At 55.4% G+C, this 13,848-nt stretch overlaps 1 protein-coding gene and 1 pseudogene across 1 annotated transcript; one reads left to right on the top strand and one right to left on the bottom strand.

The window, feature by feature from the left end:
• The first annotated feature begins 2,346 nt into the window (after positions 1 to 2,346).
• Positions 2,347 to 2,735, top strand: LOC101686060 (annotated as a pseudogene).
• Positions 2,736 to 8,837: 6,102 nt separating this feature from the next.
• CD320 (CD320 molecule) lies at positions 8,838 to 13,233 on the bottom strand. Its single transcript, XM_004771676.3, has 5 exons — positions 13,018 to 13,233; positions 10,415 to 10,528; positions 9,824 to 10,057; positions 9,407 to 9,565; positions 8,838 to 9,291 (listed from the first exon to the last, which is right to left on the bottom strand). Exons 1-5 carry the CDS (start codon positions 13,142 to 13,144, stop codon positions 9,149 to 9,151), a joined length of 777 nt encoding a protein of 258 aa, XP_004771733.3. The 5' UTR covers positions 13,145 to 13,233; the 3' UTR covers positions 8,838 to 9,148.
• Between the last annotated feature and the right edge of the window lie 615 nt (positions 13,234 to 13,848).

A 13,848-nucleotide genomic window follows, 5' to 3' on the forward strand; every position in this document is an offset into this window, starting at 1 on the left:
TTGTGATCTGTCAAATAAATAAATAAAATCTTTTAAAAAAGAGTCCAGTGCTTAACTGAGTCACCCAGGCACCCCTCAAGGGTTCATTTTCTTATGTAAATTTCACTTCAATAAAAATGAAAACAGGTAAGGCCCTGGACCATGACAAGAAAATTGACACCAATTTTCAGTACTGTCCCTCCAAGCAGAAATCCTAACATACTGCCAACCAAATCTCACCAGCGGAGCAGGCGGCAGGGGTTGGGGGTGGGGGACTTCAGAATTATATCATGACCAAAGGACAATTCAGCCAGAAAAGCTCAGATGAGTAAACCTCAGAAAATCAGAGTAATTTAGCTCTGGCAGCTGACCCACTTGTCTCTGACATTGATACTTGCTTTTGCCACGGCATCATGGACAGGTTCTCCGAACTCGGACCTGCAGCATGATAGGGCTAGGGCAGACCCAGGGCTGGGGCAGCGCACGCAATGTCCTTGCAAGTCTGTTAGCAAAGCATTGAGGAAAGGAGAAGCCAGATTAAAATGCACACTAGCTCAGTTTAAAAGACTTGTCACATTTCTAGTCCATGGAAGGAAATAAGGGAGCCTTTCAGAAATAAAAATAAAAATTAAAAATACAGAAATCCTGACACCTGCTGCCACATGGACAGCAAACACGTTGGAGGTCAAAGGAGCCAGGCACAAAGAGCCAAAGGAGGCATGATTCCACTGCTGTGAGGTCCCTGGAGGAGTCAAAGTCATAGAGACAGAAAGTAGACAGTGGGAGCCAGGGGCGGGGGAGGTGGAGTGTAACAGGGTCAGAGCTTCAGTTTTGCAAGATGGAGAGCTCTGGAAGCGGATGATGGTGACGGCTGCACACCATGCCACTGAAATGTGTACCTAGAAATGGTTAAAACGATAAACTTCGTGTTATGTATGCATTTTTTAAATGATTTTATTTATTAGAGCAGGCGGGTGCATGGGGGGAAGGGGCAGAGGGAGAGGAACAAACCCCACGTGGGGCTCCATCCCAGCACCCCTAGATCATGCCCTGAGCGGGAGCCAGCTGCTTCACGGGGACACCCCCCCCCCATTTATGTTTATTTTACAACAAGGAAAACACAAAGGTGAAGGTCACCTGAAGGGACAGCGAGCGAAGGTCAGAAACAAAAGCAAACGCGGAACCCGGGGAAGAACTATGGGAAAGAACCAGAAGCAGCACGTGGTGAGGGGGACCGGCCGGATGGTGAAGGGAGGGAGCGCCACCTGCAGGTCGCTCGCGGCATTCTCGGGGACGCCGGCGCACCGCGCACCGCGCAGCGCCGCCCCAGCCCATCTGCCGTCCTGCGGAAATCGCGCTCCCACCCTTGGGGCAGAACAGACGCCCCATCCCGGAAACAGACACCAGCAGAAAGACATCCTTAGTCATCACAGCTGCCAGCCTGCACCTAGACCCACAGGCCAGCCTTCCCTCCGGGGCTGTGGGTAAACAACGTGCCCGGAGCCCGGGCAAAGCCCCCGGGGGCCACCAGCTCCCAGACCTTGCCCCGGGGGCCACCAGCTCCAAGACAGGCTTGCCTATGCCAGAAGCCACCCCAGAACCCTCCCTCTGCACCAGATGGTTCCCATCAGCACATAGATAGGCTGGGTCATCTTCCACCTTTTGCTTTTTTCCGGGGGGGGGTGGTGGTGGTGGTGGTTTTATCGTTGAGATGAAATTCACATAACATAAAATTAAACTTCAGCAGCGAAGAGTACACTTAAAAGTAAACCTTGGTGGCAGTTAGTGTATGTACAAGGCTATGCAACTGATTTCTAGTTCCGAAACATATCACATGGCAAAGAAGCGTTCAAAAGATGTTCCGCACATCTGTGATCAGGGAATTGCAAATTAAAACAAGATACCGCTACGCACCTACTAAAAACCCAAATTGGGGGGCCGCCTGGGTGGCTCAGTGGGTTAAAGCCTCTGCCTTCAGCTCAGGTAATGATCCCAGGGTCCTGGGATTGAGCCCCACATAGGGCTCCCTGCTCAGCAGGGAGCCTGCTTCCCCCCAACCCCGCTCTGTCTCTCTGCCTACTTGTGATCTCTGTGTGTCAAATAAATAAATAAAATCTTTAACAAACAAAACAAAACCCGCCAAACTGGGGATGCCGGGGCGGGGGGTTTGCTCAGTTGGTTAAGCATCTGCCTTTGGCTCAGGTCATGATCCCTGGGTGGTGGGTTCAAGCCCCACATCAGGCTCCCTGCTCAGCAGGAAGCCTGCATCTCCCTCTCCCTCTTCCTGCCCCTCCCCATGCTTGTATTCTGTCAAATAAATAAAATCTTAAAAAACAGGCAGGCGCAGTTGTGTGCCAGATTGCCAAGATGTCATTCCCTAAGTACCAGCCGTTGCCTCTGGCTACCCTACCCTCTACCCTCAACCCTGCTGAATACAACATCTCTCTGGAAGCCCGGAAGGCACAAGCCGACCGGTTGGCCGCAGGATCCCAACCTGAATGGGAGTATCTGACCCCAAATGCCAAGAGCTCATCGAAGATCCTGTCTTGATCTGTTGCACCCAGGCAAGATCAGCAAACATCTATCCCAATTTCAGACCCACTCCCAAGACTTCGCTCTTAGGAGCTCTGTTTGGGATTGGGCCCCTTTTCTTCCAGTTTTATGTTTTCAAAACTGACAGAGATAAGGAAGAAAAACTTATCCAGGAAGGAAAATTGGATCGAACATGGAACATTTCATATTCAGTCTGGCAGTGATGACTGTGTATTATTGTTTAAATAAATCTATTAATCATTTTTTTTAATCTTAAAAAAAATAATAATAATAGGGGTACCTGGGTGGCTCAGTGGGTTAAGCCTCTGCTTTCGGCTCAGGTCATGATCTCAGGGTCCTGGGATTGAAACCCACATCAGGCTCTCTGCTCAGTGGGGAGTCTGCTTCCCCCCCCTCTCTGCCTGCTGCTCTGCCTACTTGTGATGTCTTTCTCTCTCTCTGTCAAATTAATAAAATCTTTTTAAAAGAACTCTTTAAAAAATAATTAATAAAAATAAAAGAACCTCTGAGGTATGACACACCATTTAGTCTGCTAAGGTGACCATAACCAAACACGCCACACTCTAGGACTTAGTTTTTTTTCTTACAGTTCTGGAGACTAGAAGTCCAGCTCAAGGTGCCAGGAAAGCTGGTTCCCTCTGAGGCCTCCCTCCTCTGCTGGCAGGTGGCACCTTCTCCCTGTGATCGCATGTAGTCATCCCTCGGTGTCCACATCCGTGAGCCTGCTCTGTGTATCCAAAATTTCCTTTGCCCAAAGGACACCCAACAAGGGGCGCCTGGGTGGCTCAGTGGGTTAAGCCGCTGCCTTCGGCTTGGGTCATGATCTCGGGGTCCTGGGATCGAGTCCTGCATCGGGCTCTCTGCTCGGCAGGGAGCCTGCTTCCTCCTCTCTCTCTGCCTGCCTCTCTGCCTACTTGTGATCTCTCTCTGTCAAATAAATAAATAAATAAAATCTTAAAAAAAAAAAAAAAAAAAAGGACACCCAACAGATTGGATTAGGGCCCACTCCAGTGGCTTCCTGAATCACCTCCTTAAAGGTGTCACAATTTAAAAAATTAAAAGTAAATGATAAAGGCCCCATCCCTAAATACAGTCATGTTTTGAGGTACAGAAGATTAGGGCTTCTGCACAGAAGTTGGGAGAGGACACGACTCAGCCCACGACATACCCTAGAAGACCCTAGAATTCGCCCACTACATTTTGTTTGATTTTAGGAGTTCAGGAGATTTAGGATATTTTAGGATATTTGCAGATTTTGTGCCACGAGCACTATGAGGAATTGTAGGGGATTTCAGCCCTCAAGGAGAAACCCCACAGCCTCTAGCTACCTACCCCTATCCCTCTCTCCTCCCCAGACCCCGGCAACCACTCTCTTTCTGCCCCTAGCTGGGATACGAACGGGACCATATGATACCTGACCTTCTGCTCCTTTCACTTCCCGTATTTTCAAGGCTCTCCCGTGCTGTAACACGACTTCACTCCTTTTTACGGCTGAGTAAGACCCCCTTGTACAGATGAGCCCCGTCAGGTTTATCGATTCATCCCCTGATGGACCTTTCCACTGGCTCTACATTTGGGCTCTTGGCGACTGGCTGGCTGGGAACATTCATCTACAGCAAATACGTTTTGAATAAACGAAGAAACCTAATCATGTAACCCAAAGATCCCCATCCAAGTGGAAATTTCACACTGTAATGAGAATAGAAGAAAGCATCCAAGATTCCTTTCTTCCCTAGTCTGGCCTTTTGTTCCGCATTACAAATTATAACGTAAGCGTGGCTTCAGCACAAAGTGTACCTACACACCGCAGCTACTAAACCAATTTGGCAAAAACAAAACAAATGAAAAAAAAAAAAAACCTTGTCCTGAGCCAGAAGATTTCAGTTAGATAAATCACTGCCTTAAAGAGGGATTTTTTTCGTTATTGCAGGAAGACCCTTCAAAGCCTAAGTCAGACCATGCATCTCTCCGCTGAAAACTCCAAGAGGACCCACCATACCTCCCTCACTCTGTGCCTCCCACCCCCACCCCAGCCATCTCTGACATCACCTCTTACCACTGCACCACCCCCTCCACAAGCCTCCCGACTTCCTGTTTCTGGAACACACTTCTGCCTCAGGGCCTTTGCACTTGCTGTTTGCTCTTCTCAGAATGTTCTCCACCTATATACCCGCACTGTTCACCTTACTTCCTTCATGTCTCCCCTCAAGTGTCTCCATACTCTGGAAGCCTCTTTTGATTATCAAATAGAAAGATAGTGACCCTTCTTCCCCCAACCCAGCAAGCCCACCCCTCCTCCTTTGGTACTCAGATTCCAGAACTTAGCACCATCTGACACTGATGTGGTTTTAGTAGGGTTTAGTAGCTGACCATCTGCTCCGTCACGCCACCTCCACTAACTCCTCTCCATGGGGGAAGGGGTCTTGTTCGGTTCAAGGCGAGTCTCCACCGTCTACAACACCTGCCACCGTGTCGATGCTCAATGAATATTTGTCCTCCTCCACAAACTAACCTAGAAATGCAGTGCGATCCCAAAGTCCCAAGTCGTTATTTTCTGAAATGCTACACGCCCGTGAAAAGATTTGCGCACTACCTATTAGAGGTGCTGGTTCCAGAACATTACGAGTGTGCTAAATGCCAGGGAGTTGTTCTCTTGAAAATGATTAATTTTCTCTTACGTCCATTTCACATCAATCAACAATGGCTTGATGTAATACCATCACGCTCCTATTAGAATGGCTAAAATTCCAAAGGCTGCCCACAGCAAGCGAAGGGACAAGAATAAATACGTTGCTTGGGGAGGAAAGTAAGAGTGCACCCACTCTGTAAGGCACGTTGGCATTTCTTTAAAATTAAAAGGGGCACCTGGTTGGCTCAGTTGGTAGCGCTTGTGACTCTTGATCTCAGGGTTGTGAGTTCAAGCCCCGTTTTGGGCATGGAAGCTACTTAAAAAAATTAAATTAAATTAAATATATACCTACCATGTGATGCAACCACTCCTCTCCTGGGGTACTTACCCAAAAGGAATAAGAGCACATGAAGAAACTTAGACCTAACTTCAAAGCAGGGGGCACCTGGGTGGCTCAGTCGATAAGCCTCTGCCTTTGGCTCAGGTCATGATTCCAGAGTCCTAGGACGGAGCCTGCTTCCGGCTCCCTGCTCGGTGTGGAACCTGCTTCCCCCTCTCCCTCTGCCTGCCTCTCTGCCTACTTGTGATCTCTATTAAGTGGGTAAATTTTAAAAAAATCTTTAAAAAAAAATGAGTTAACTTTTAGCACATGCAACAACGGGTACAGATCTTAAATATGTCAAGTAAAAAACACCAGATAGAACAGGCCACCTATGACATGCGTCTAAAACTGCAGTTGGGGGCTAAGTCGGAAGAGCGTGCAACTCTTGATAGAGTTCGAGCCCCACATTAGGTATAGAGATTATTTAAATAAATATTTTTTTTAAATAGAAACATGATGAATCTATAGTGTCAGAAGCCAATCAATCGTTGCCTGGGTCATGAGGGGGTAATGAAAAAGGGGCACCGGGAAACGCCGGGGGAAGACCCTTGAACACTTGATGCTAGGTGCAAGAAGTATGGCATCAGAGGCCACCTGCGGTAGACTCCATCGTTATGACATGTCCCGATCAGGCAGTCCCACAGAAATGGGAAGTGGGTTATTAGGAGTCGGGGGCTGGGGGATGGCCATGGGGAGTGAGCGCTAATGAGGGTTAGGGTTTCCTTTTGAGGGATGACAAGGTGCCGGAACTAGGTGCCCAACACTGTGAATGTACTAAGTACCACGGAATGTCTACTTAAACTGGTTATGGTTAATCCAATGTTAATTTTTCCTTAATTAAAAAAAAAAAAAAGAGGAAGGTCAAGAGTTAGAGAGACAAGCACACCCCCCCCCCCAGGCTCCCATCATCCCCTGGAGCCTCTAACCCCCCCAAACACCTGCTCCCAGCCACCTGTCAGGGTCCACCACCTCCTCTTCCTGGGCTCCCCAAACACTGCCCTCCCCAACTTTTAAGTTTGGACCGTCCCTGTGGTTTCCTGGAAGTGACGCACTGAGCCTGCTGTACGGGACAGCAGAGCGAACCCCACTCCGGGGGAACAGAGGCAGCTGCAACCCCAGCCTCTTCAGAGCGACAGACATTGGTCCCCGTGCCTGTCCCAGCAAGCAAATGGCAGAACTGCTGTCCCACATGACATTACACAGAACTGTCATCGGCATGCTGGGACAGGCGCGGGGACCAATGTCAGTCTGTGGGCAGAGCCGCGGGCCCACAGATAGTCAGCTGGCTGATGGGGACAGGCGTCCCCCCACACCGGCCTGCCCCACCCTCTGCCCTCTGCCCTCTTCGTGGAAGGTGGCGTGCAAGCATGGCACCACGATGCGGGTCCTGTCAAGGTTCATGCCCTTGTGCGGTCCCCACGCACATGTGGGCTGACCTAGGACTCCACAGAAGCAAGAGCAGGCATCCAAAGGACGCTGGGCCGTCGCGCTCAGGGGGCCAGAGAGGGGAGGGGCTGGCTCCACTGCCCTGGCCATCCCAAGGCACCAGACATGCCAGAGAAATTCTAGATGCCGATGTCCACCCGGCCCAGCCCCCAGAGGACAGCAGCCACCATTCACTACGTGGGACGGAAGAGCGGCAGCAGACGTGACAGAGAACACGTGGCGGGAGGTTTGCGCCTCTGAACCCACGTGATGCCGACGGAGGAGCCAGACCTCTGATTAGGTGACATGTGCCAGTGGCTTCATACCCCCCTTGCCCTCTGACCCACGGATGCTGACAATGCCTGAGCAAAGGGGACAAAAACCTAAAAACAAGAAAATCCAGCCGAGCTCCAAGCAACACGGCCAGATAAGGAATCCGTTTACCTGCCCCTGAAACTCCCTTTCTGAAAGCTCTGGGGGACCTAGATAGTCGACTGCCCAAGTTACCCCACTTCTCCTTCCCAGCCTCAATTCCTCTTTTTATGCTTCAAATTCACTAAAAAAGGGGACACCTGGGGGCCTCAGTCGGTGAAGCGTCTGCCTTCAGCTCAGGTCATGATCTCAGAGTCCTGGGATCGAGCCCCGTGTCGGGCTCTCTGCTCAGCGGGGAGCCTGCTTCCCTCTCTCCCTCTGCCTGCCTCTCTGCCTACTTGTGATTTCTGTCAAATAAATACAATCTTAAAAATAAATACATAAATCCATCAGTGAAGTGTGAGTTCCCGAAACCCTGGACACTCCGCCCTCGGACCCTGACAAAGGCAGAGCAGAGCCCCAGGTCCACTCTTTCTCTCTCTCTCTAGGTTCCCCGTGACCTCGCTGTGTGGCCGGCGGGGCTGCCGTGTGCCCTCTGGTGAGGACCCGTGAGTCATCACCCTCGTTCCTCGAAGTTCCCAGATAGTCTTTGCTGAAATGCGTCCAGCGATTGTAAGAACCCCAAGCGCCGACCCAGCCGGAACACTGGCTGCAGATAGGAAAGGTAAGTGGAGGCAGGCCGGGCAGAGCAGAAACCCAGGCGGATGCCACAGGCGCTCCTAGCCCGTGGCGACCCTGTCAACAGGCCAGTACCTACGGGACAGATGGCGCCTGCTCCCAGAGCCCGTTGGGGTTATTCCAACGAGCCAACCCCAAGCCCGCCTGCCCACGGGAACCACAATAAACCTTCTTGCCCATGTTCTCCTCGAGCTCCCCCCGACTCCGGACCCTGGTGCTTTCTTCCTGGGCATGGGGTAGTGTGCCCCCTGCCCTCCGTCTTTTGGGAACTGTGAGTCTTTTCAGTGGCAGTCCACAGCCCAGAGCACAAAGCCCCCATGTTAAAACTGGGTGGATGGGGCTTCTGGGAGGCTTAGTGGGTTAAAGCCTCTGCCCTCAGCTCCGGTCATGATCCCAGCATCCTGGGATAGAGCCCCAAGTCAGGTTCTCTGCTCAGCAGGGAGCCTGCTTCCCTCCCCCTCTCTCTGCCTGCTTCTCTGCCTACTTGTGATTTGTCAAATAAACAAATAAAACCTTTAAAAAAACCAAAAAAACTGGGTGGAGCCCAGATCAACCCTGGGATGCCCAGCTTACATCTCAGAGAGCGAGAAGCCACGACAGGCGGCGGTCCCCCGGGACTCGGCACAGGGGCTGGCAGGTAAGGAAGGCCACCCCGCTGCCCCAGGCCCACCGCCTCCTCCTCTGGGTCCCAGGAAGCCAGAGGCAGAGCGGCCGAGGGAGCGCGCAGGGCTGGGTCCCCGAGCCCCACCCTCTGGGGAAACTACCACCGTGGAGGAGGGGCTGCCCGGGCAGAGGGAGACAGAGGCCCAGAGGCAGACGGAGGATGTGAAGTAACTTTAATCAGCACCTTCCGATGAGGGCAGGAGGAGTGTCTACGTGTGGGGCCGCGCCCCGGAGCAGACTGGGGCCAGCCCCTCCGTTCCGACTGTGATGCACTCCCCATCCAGGGTCCCGGCACCCCCAGCCTCTCTGGGACCGGCAGCAGGAGCTCGGCTCCACGGTGCTGCCTGGCCAGAAGGACCCACGGCTGAGGGCCGGTGTGCCAGCACCCGTGCGCTGCCGCTGATGTACCAGGTCTCCAGAGCTGTCGCCGCTCCGGGACCAGGAGCCTGGGTGGCAAGAGCTTGTCCTCAGAGCAGCGAGGGCTTCCTGTCTGACAGCAGCAGCGACTCCTTCACGACCACCAGCAGCCCCAGCGGGTGCAGGCGCCCACGGGCACAGAGCCGGGACAGCACAAACAGGGAGATGGCGGCCACACCGGCACTCAGCACCACTGTGGGGTCAGACAGGCAGGGGTCAGCAGGAGCAGGAGCTGGCCGCACAGAGAGGGGCATTTGCAGCCTGTGTCCTCCCCAAGCCCCAGGAGAAGGAGGGCCTGGCCATCTTACCCGCAGCTGCGATAACCCCCCAAGCACTCCGGTTTCCAGACTGGACGGAGTCCTCGTCCCCAGTGGGGGTGGCTGTGACATTCCTGAGAGAAGGGACACTGTGCGGGGTCACGGGGGTCCCCGTGGATGTGGCAGTCCCTTCCTGGAGGGTCTCAGTTCCTGCAATAAGTCCAGGCATTCAGCAGCTGGGGGTGGGCAGGGAGACCCTGGGGACACAAACATGTGTTCCAAATGCGGGGGACGGGGGCGGGAGGGACCTTGCGGCTCATCTCCCGCTGCCCCCAGGGGATGCAGGCCCAGGTGGATGCAAGTGTCCACACTTTCAGCCTGGTCACCCACCAGAGGGTGTCAAGTGTCCTTATCTAACGGCCAGCCCACCCCACCCCTCCAGACACGCTGAGGTCCCAGGGCACACACCACAGCCAAGTTCATCACTGGAGTCGGGACAGTCGGGATGGCCATCGCAGAGCCACGTGTGTGGGACACAGGCACCGCCCAGCAGGCAGCGGAGCTCCCCCGCCGGGCAGGGCTGGGAACTGCAGTTGTGACCGTTCTCGTGGATGCCATCTCGGCAGTCCTCGACGTTGTCACAAGGGCAGGGGCTGCCAGTGGGTGGCTGGCACTCTCCGTCCTGGGCACAAGGCTTGATACCTGGGGTACAAGGTCAGTCAGGTCCCAAACACCCACCCAACAGTGCTGCGGTACGCCCCTCCACCAAGCCTTCTCGTAAGCCCCGCCTTCCAGGAACAGGTGACCTTAGAAAACCCACACATCCTAAAGATCCCCCCCTTGTGAGCTCCACCTGCCAGGCACGGCCTCCCTTCAAGCCCCTCTTCCCGAGCCCCACCCCCAAGTCCCCTTCTCAGTCAACCCACCTCTTCTTGTAAGCCCTGCCCACTCTCAGGCCCCGCCCCATCACCCCCAAGACCACACCCCTTGCACCAGCGCCTCACCCCATGCGGCCCCCCTCACCCCATGCGGCCCCGACCCCAGAGCGAAGCCACTCACTGCAGTCCTCCTCATCGCTGCCGTCGGGGCAGTCCTGGTCACCGTCGCAGCGCAGAATGAGGGGCACGCAGAAGCCACTCGTGCGGCACTGGAAGCTGGTGGGCGAGCAGGAGCCTACAAGGAGCACACAAGTGAGGTCTGGGAGGCACCAGTCCTGGCTCCCTCCGCCAGGGGCATGGAGGTTACAGACTGCGACCACTAGAGACAGGCCAGGTCCCAGGGCGCTGGAATGACACTGGTAGCCACCATTTGCGGAGGACCTACTCGGTGGGAGGCCTGGAGCGCAGGTTCTCCTGCCATGCCCATGCTGCGGAAGACACTGAGGAGAGTGACAAAGCCCCAGGCTGCAGCGCTGGTGGCAGAGTCCAGGTCTGAACCCAGGTCTCACTGATCCCAGAGTCTTTACAGGCTCCAGGCCAGACGGTCTCCCCAAGAGGCCCTCCAAGATCCACAGGTCAAAGCACTGGGGTAGCGGCCATCTCCAAGCCTGCCCCGCACCAGGCCCGTGGTCAGGGTCAGCACGGCCCGTTATATCCCACCTGCTTAGCCAAGGGGAAACTGAGGCCCTGGGCAGAGGACCTGCTTAGTTAGCAAGGCTTGTCCACTCACCTCCTAAATTCCTCCCAGATCCAACCACCTTCCCCATCCTGAACGTGCCGCCTCCTCACAAGGCCCCGTCCCCATCTCCATTTGGACACTGGGGACCACAGAGCCACATCATTTAGTCACCTGCCCTTGCCCCCGCCTCTGCTCAAAACCATGCCCCCTTCTCGTGCCAAATCCGTTTTGTCTGTGGGGTTGCAAGGCCTGGCCCAGCCCCACCGCTTCCGGGACCTCACCGCCTCCCTCCGCCTCCCTCTTCAACCAGCTCCCTCTGGCCTGACTGGCTCGTTCCCACCTCAGGGACTTTGCCCATGCAGGTTCCTGGCCCAGTCCTCCCTCTCTCCTCCCCACTCTGCAACTGGCGATTCCTTCTCAGCCTTCAGATCTCAGCTTCTTTCTCGGAAAGCGTCTCCTGCACCTCTCAGGGAGGCCTGACGCTCTGCCTTCCCCCAGTAACAACGGTCCTCAAACTGGTATCCACACAGACTGGACACGTGGTGGAGATCAGGGCCGGGACCTCGTGACCGCAAGCCCAGGGCGATATAGACACGAGTCACACCAAGGTCCAGGCTGTGTCCTGATGAGAGCTGAGCCTTCCTGGGCCCCAGGCAGTGAGGCTCAAGCTACGTGCTGATCTGGAGGAGCACGGACGGCCTAGAACGAGGGCCAGCAGGAGGGAGTCTGACAGACGGAGGAAAGGAATGGCCCTTCTCTTGGGTGCAGTGGTGGGAGAGAAGGGGGGGGCACAAATACCCCAACCTAGTGGCTCTCCAGTCCATCCTGGTACTCTTGCCACTTTCACCTTTACTTGGGCCTGTGCCTCCAGACCCCCTGTTCCCCAGAGCCAATCTGTCCACAGGCCCCCGGGCACAATGATACCTGTGGCCCACAAAGTCCCTGAGCTTTTGAAGTCAGGAAGAGGTATGGCCGGACCTGGATCTGGCTTCCTTCCCCGCCCACGAGGGTGGGGGTGTCTGGCCATCTCTGGGTGCGGTTTCCTCTCCAGGCCTAGCCATTCTCAGCCCTGCAAACCTCCAGACCTCCCTCCCTGGAGTGTGGGTTCTTCCTGGACACTGGGGGGGGGGGGGGCAAAGCACAGCACACCAGGCCTCATAGGGCTATGGGGTCAGACAGGAGTTAGAAGTGACCAGTGGGGGAAAAAATGAAAGTGACCGGTGACTTTTCCGTCCAGCCTCAGTTCCCTCCCCTGTAAAACGAGCACTCTAGAAGTCCCTATCATAGGGTCCGGAGGAGACCACTTGCAGTTTGGTACTTGGTTAAAGTGAGTCCTGCCCCCTTAAAGGACCCAGGAACATTTAGCCTGTAAAGGCAAGGTCTTTGGGATGAGCCAGGAGACCAGATCAGACGGGAGCTCCCAGCTGAAAGCGAGGGTCACCTGTGCCTACAGGGAGATCACTCTATCCCACCGCTCTGGGAACCTCAGAGATGGCCACCAAGATCACTTAGGCCCAGGAGCAGGTGTCCAAGGGCCTGGGGTTACCGGGAGGGAGAGAAACCTTTTGCTCTCTAAAGCCAGAGGAGCAAGGCGCAGGGATGGGGAGGGTGGGGCCTGGTGGCCCAGGAAACTCTGCCATATGGCCTCGGGGTCGGACGGGGGTATATTCGCCCCAGCGGCTGCCAAGAGGCGCCAGGTGACCGGCCATGCAGTTAGAGGTCGGACAACCGGAGCCTCCAGCAAGCCTTCCTGCCCACGCTGGGCTGAAGGGCTGCTTGGAGGTGACAAAGGGGTCCGCCAAAGCGGAGCGGGAGTGGAGTGTGAGAAGGCAGAAGCCGGGCAGCGAGAAGCAGTCAGGGTCACCCAGGCGACGATCGCTCTCCGGGGATGGCTGGCTCAAGGGCCAGGCTCCCGACACGCCAGAGTCTCAAGCCACGTGCGGGGGGAGTGTCCGGGACCCGCGAGCGGCACAGCCAATAGCGAGGCGCCGCCGGGGCGCGGGGCGGGCCGGCGGAGGGGTGCGCGGGGCGCGGAGCTCACTCACCTGGGGCCTGGGCCAAGGACTGGGTCGGCATCGGGGTCGGGGCTGCCTGCAGGCCCAGCCCGAAGCCGAGCAGCAGCCGCAGTGCCAGGCCCAGGGCTGCCGGCCGCCGCACTCCGCCCTGCGCCATGCAGCTCCTCGCCGCACCGCCCCTGCCCTGGAACTGACCACGCGCCGACCCGGCCTCGCTTTTATCCCCGCGCACGCGCGCCGCCGTCGGGGGCGGGGCCCACGCCTGGAAGATGTGCGGCGCCCCCGGCTACGCCTACCGTAAAGGTCCGAATACGAGGAGACCCACAATTTGAGGCTCTAACCCACTTTTCCCAGTGACAAGGTCTATGGAAAAATCCAGGCCCGTTTGAAGTTAGAAACTGTGGGGATGTAAGGGAACTCGTCGGTGTCTACTCACAACATCGAAGGCGTCGTATGAGTCCTGCGGCAAATGTGACTGTCTAATTATTATAGTTAATATGGCAGCCATCCCCTGAGGCACGCTCCAGCCTCTGCCTCCTCCAGCTTCTCTTCTGCACCCAGCCTTTGCTACTTTGCTCACTTTGACTTAGTGTCTCTTGACCCACTAGAAGGTCAGTGGTAGGACAGGAGTGCTGTGTTGTTCACTGCGTCCCCAGTGCCCAGCACAGGGTCTGCCACCATAACGGGCTCTTCAATATTTAGTGAATAAGTGAATGAAACACTTCCAGAAGTTCCATCAGGGGTCCTGTCCCTCGCACCTGGGAGCGCTCACCCACGCCCACTGCCTCCTTCAGTCTTCCTCACCGGGAAGTAGGTCGTATTCTTCCAGAACAAGATACACGAAGGCCGCCCATGGGCTTT

This window comes from Mustela putorius, unplaced genomic scaffold (assembly GCF_011764305.1).
Source record: "Mustela putorius furo isolate JIRA1106 unplaced genomic scaffold, ASM1176430v1.1 tig00000095_pilon_pilon_pilon, whole genome shotgun sequence".
Classification (NCBI taxonomy): Eukaryota; Metazoa; Chordata; class Mammalia; order Carnivora; family Mustelidae; genus Mustela; species Mustela putorius.

What these genes read in the sequence shown, in the direction of transcription:
- CD320 (XM_004771676.3), bottom strand. Translation starts at nt 13,144, where the DNA reads ATGGCGCAGGGCGGAGTGCGGCGGCCGGCAGCCCTGGGCCTGGCACTG. An exon ending in GTCCTTGGCCCAGGCCCCAG is followed by an intron (nt 10,529 to 13,017) that starts GTGAGTGAGCTC and finishes TGCTCCTTGTAG; the next exon opens with GCTCCTGCTCGCCCACCAGC. An exon ending in GGGGGTTATCGCAGCTGCGG is followed by an intron (nt 9,292 to 9,406) that starts GTAAGATGGCCA and finishes CTGACCCCACAG; the next exon opens with TGGTGCTGAGTGCCGGTGTG.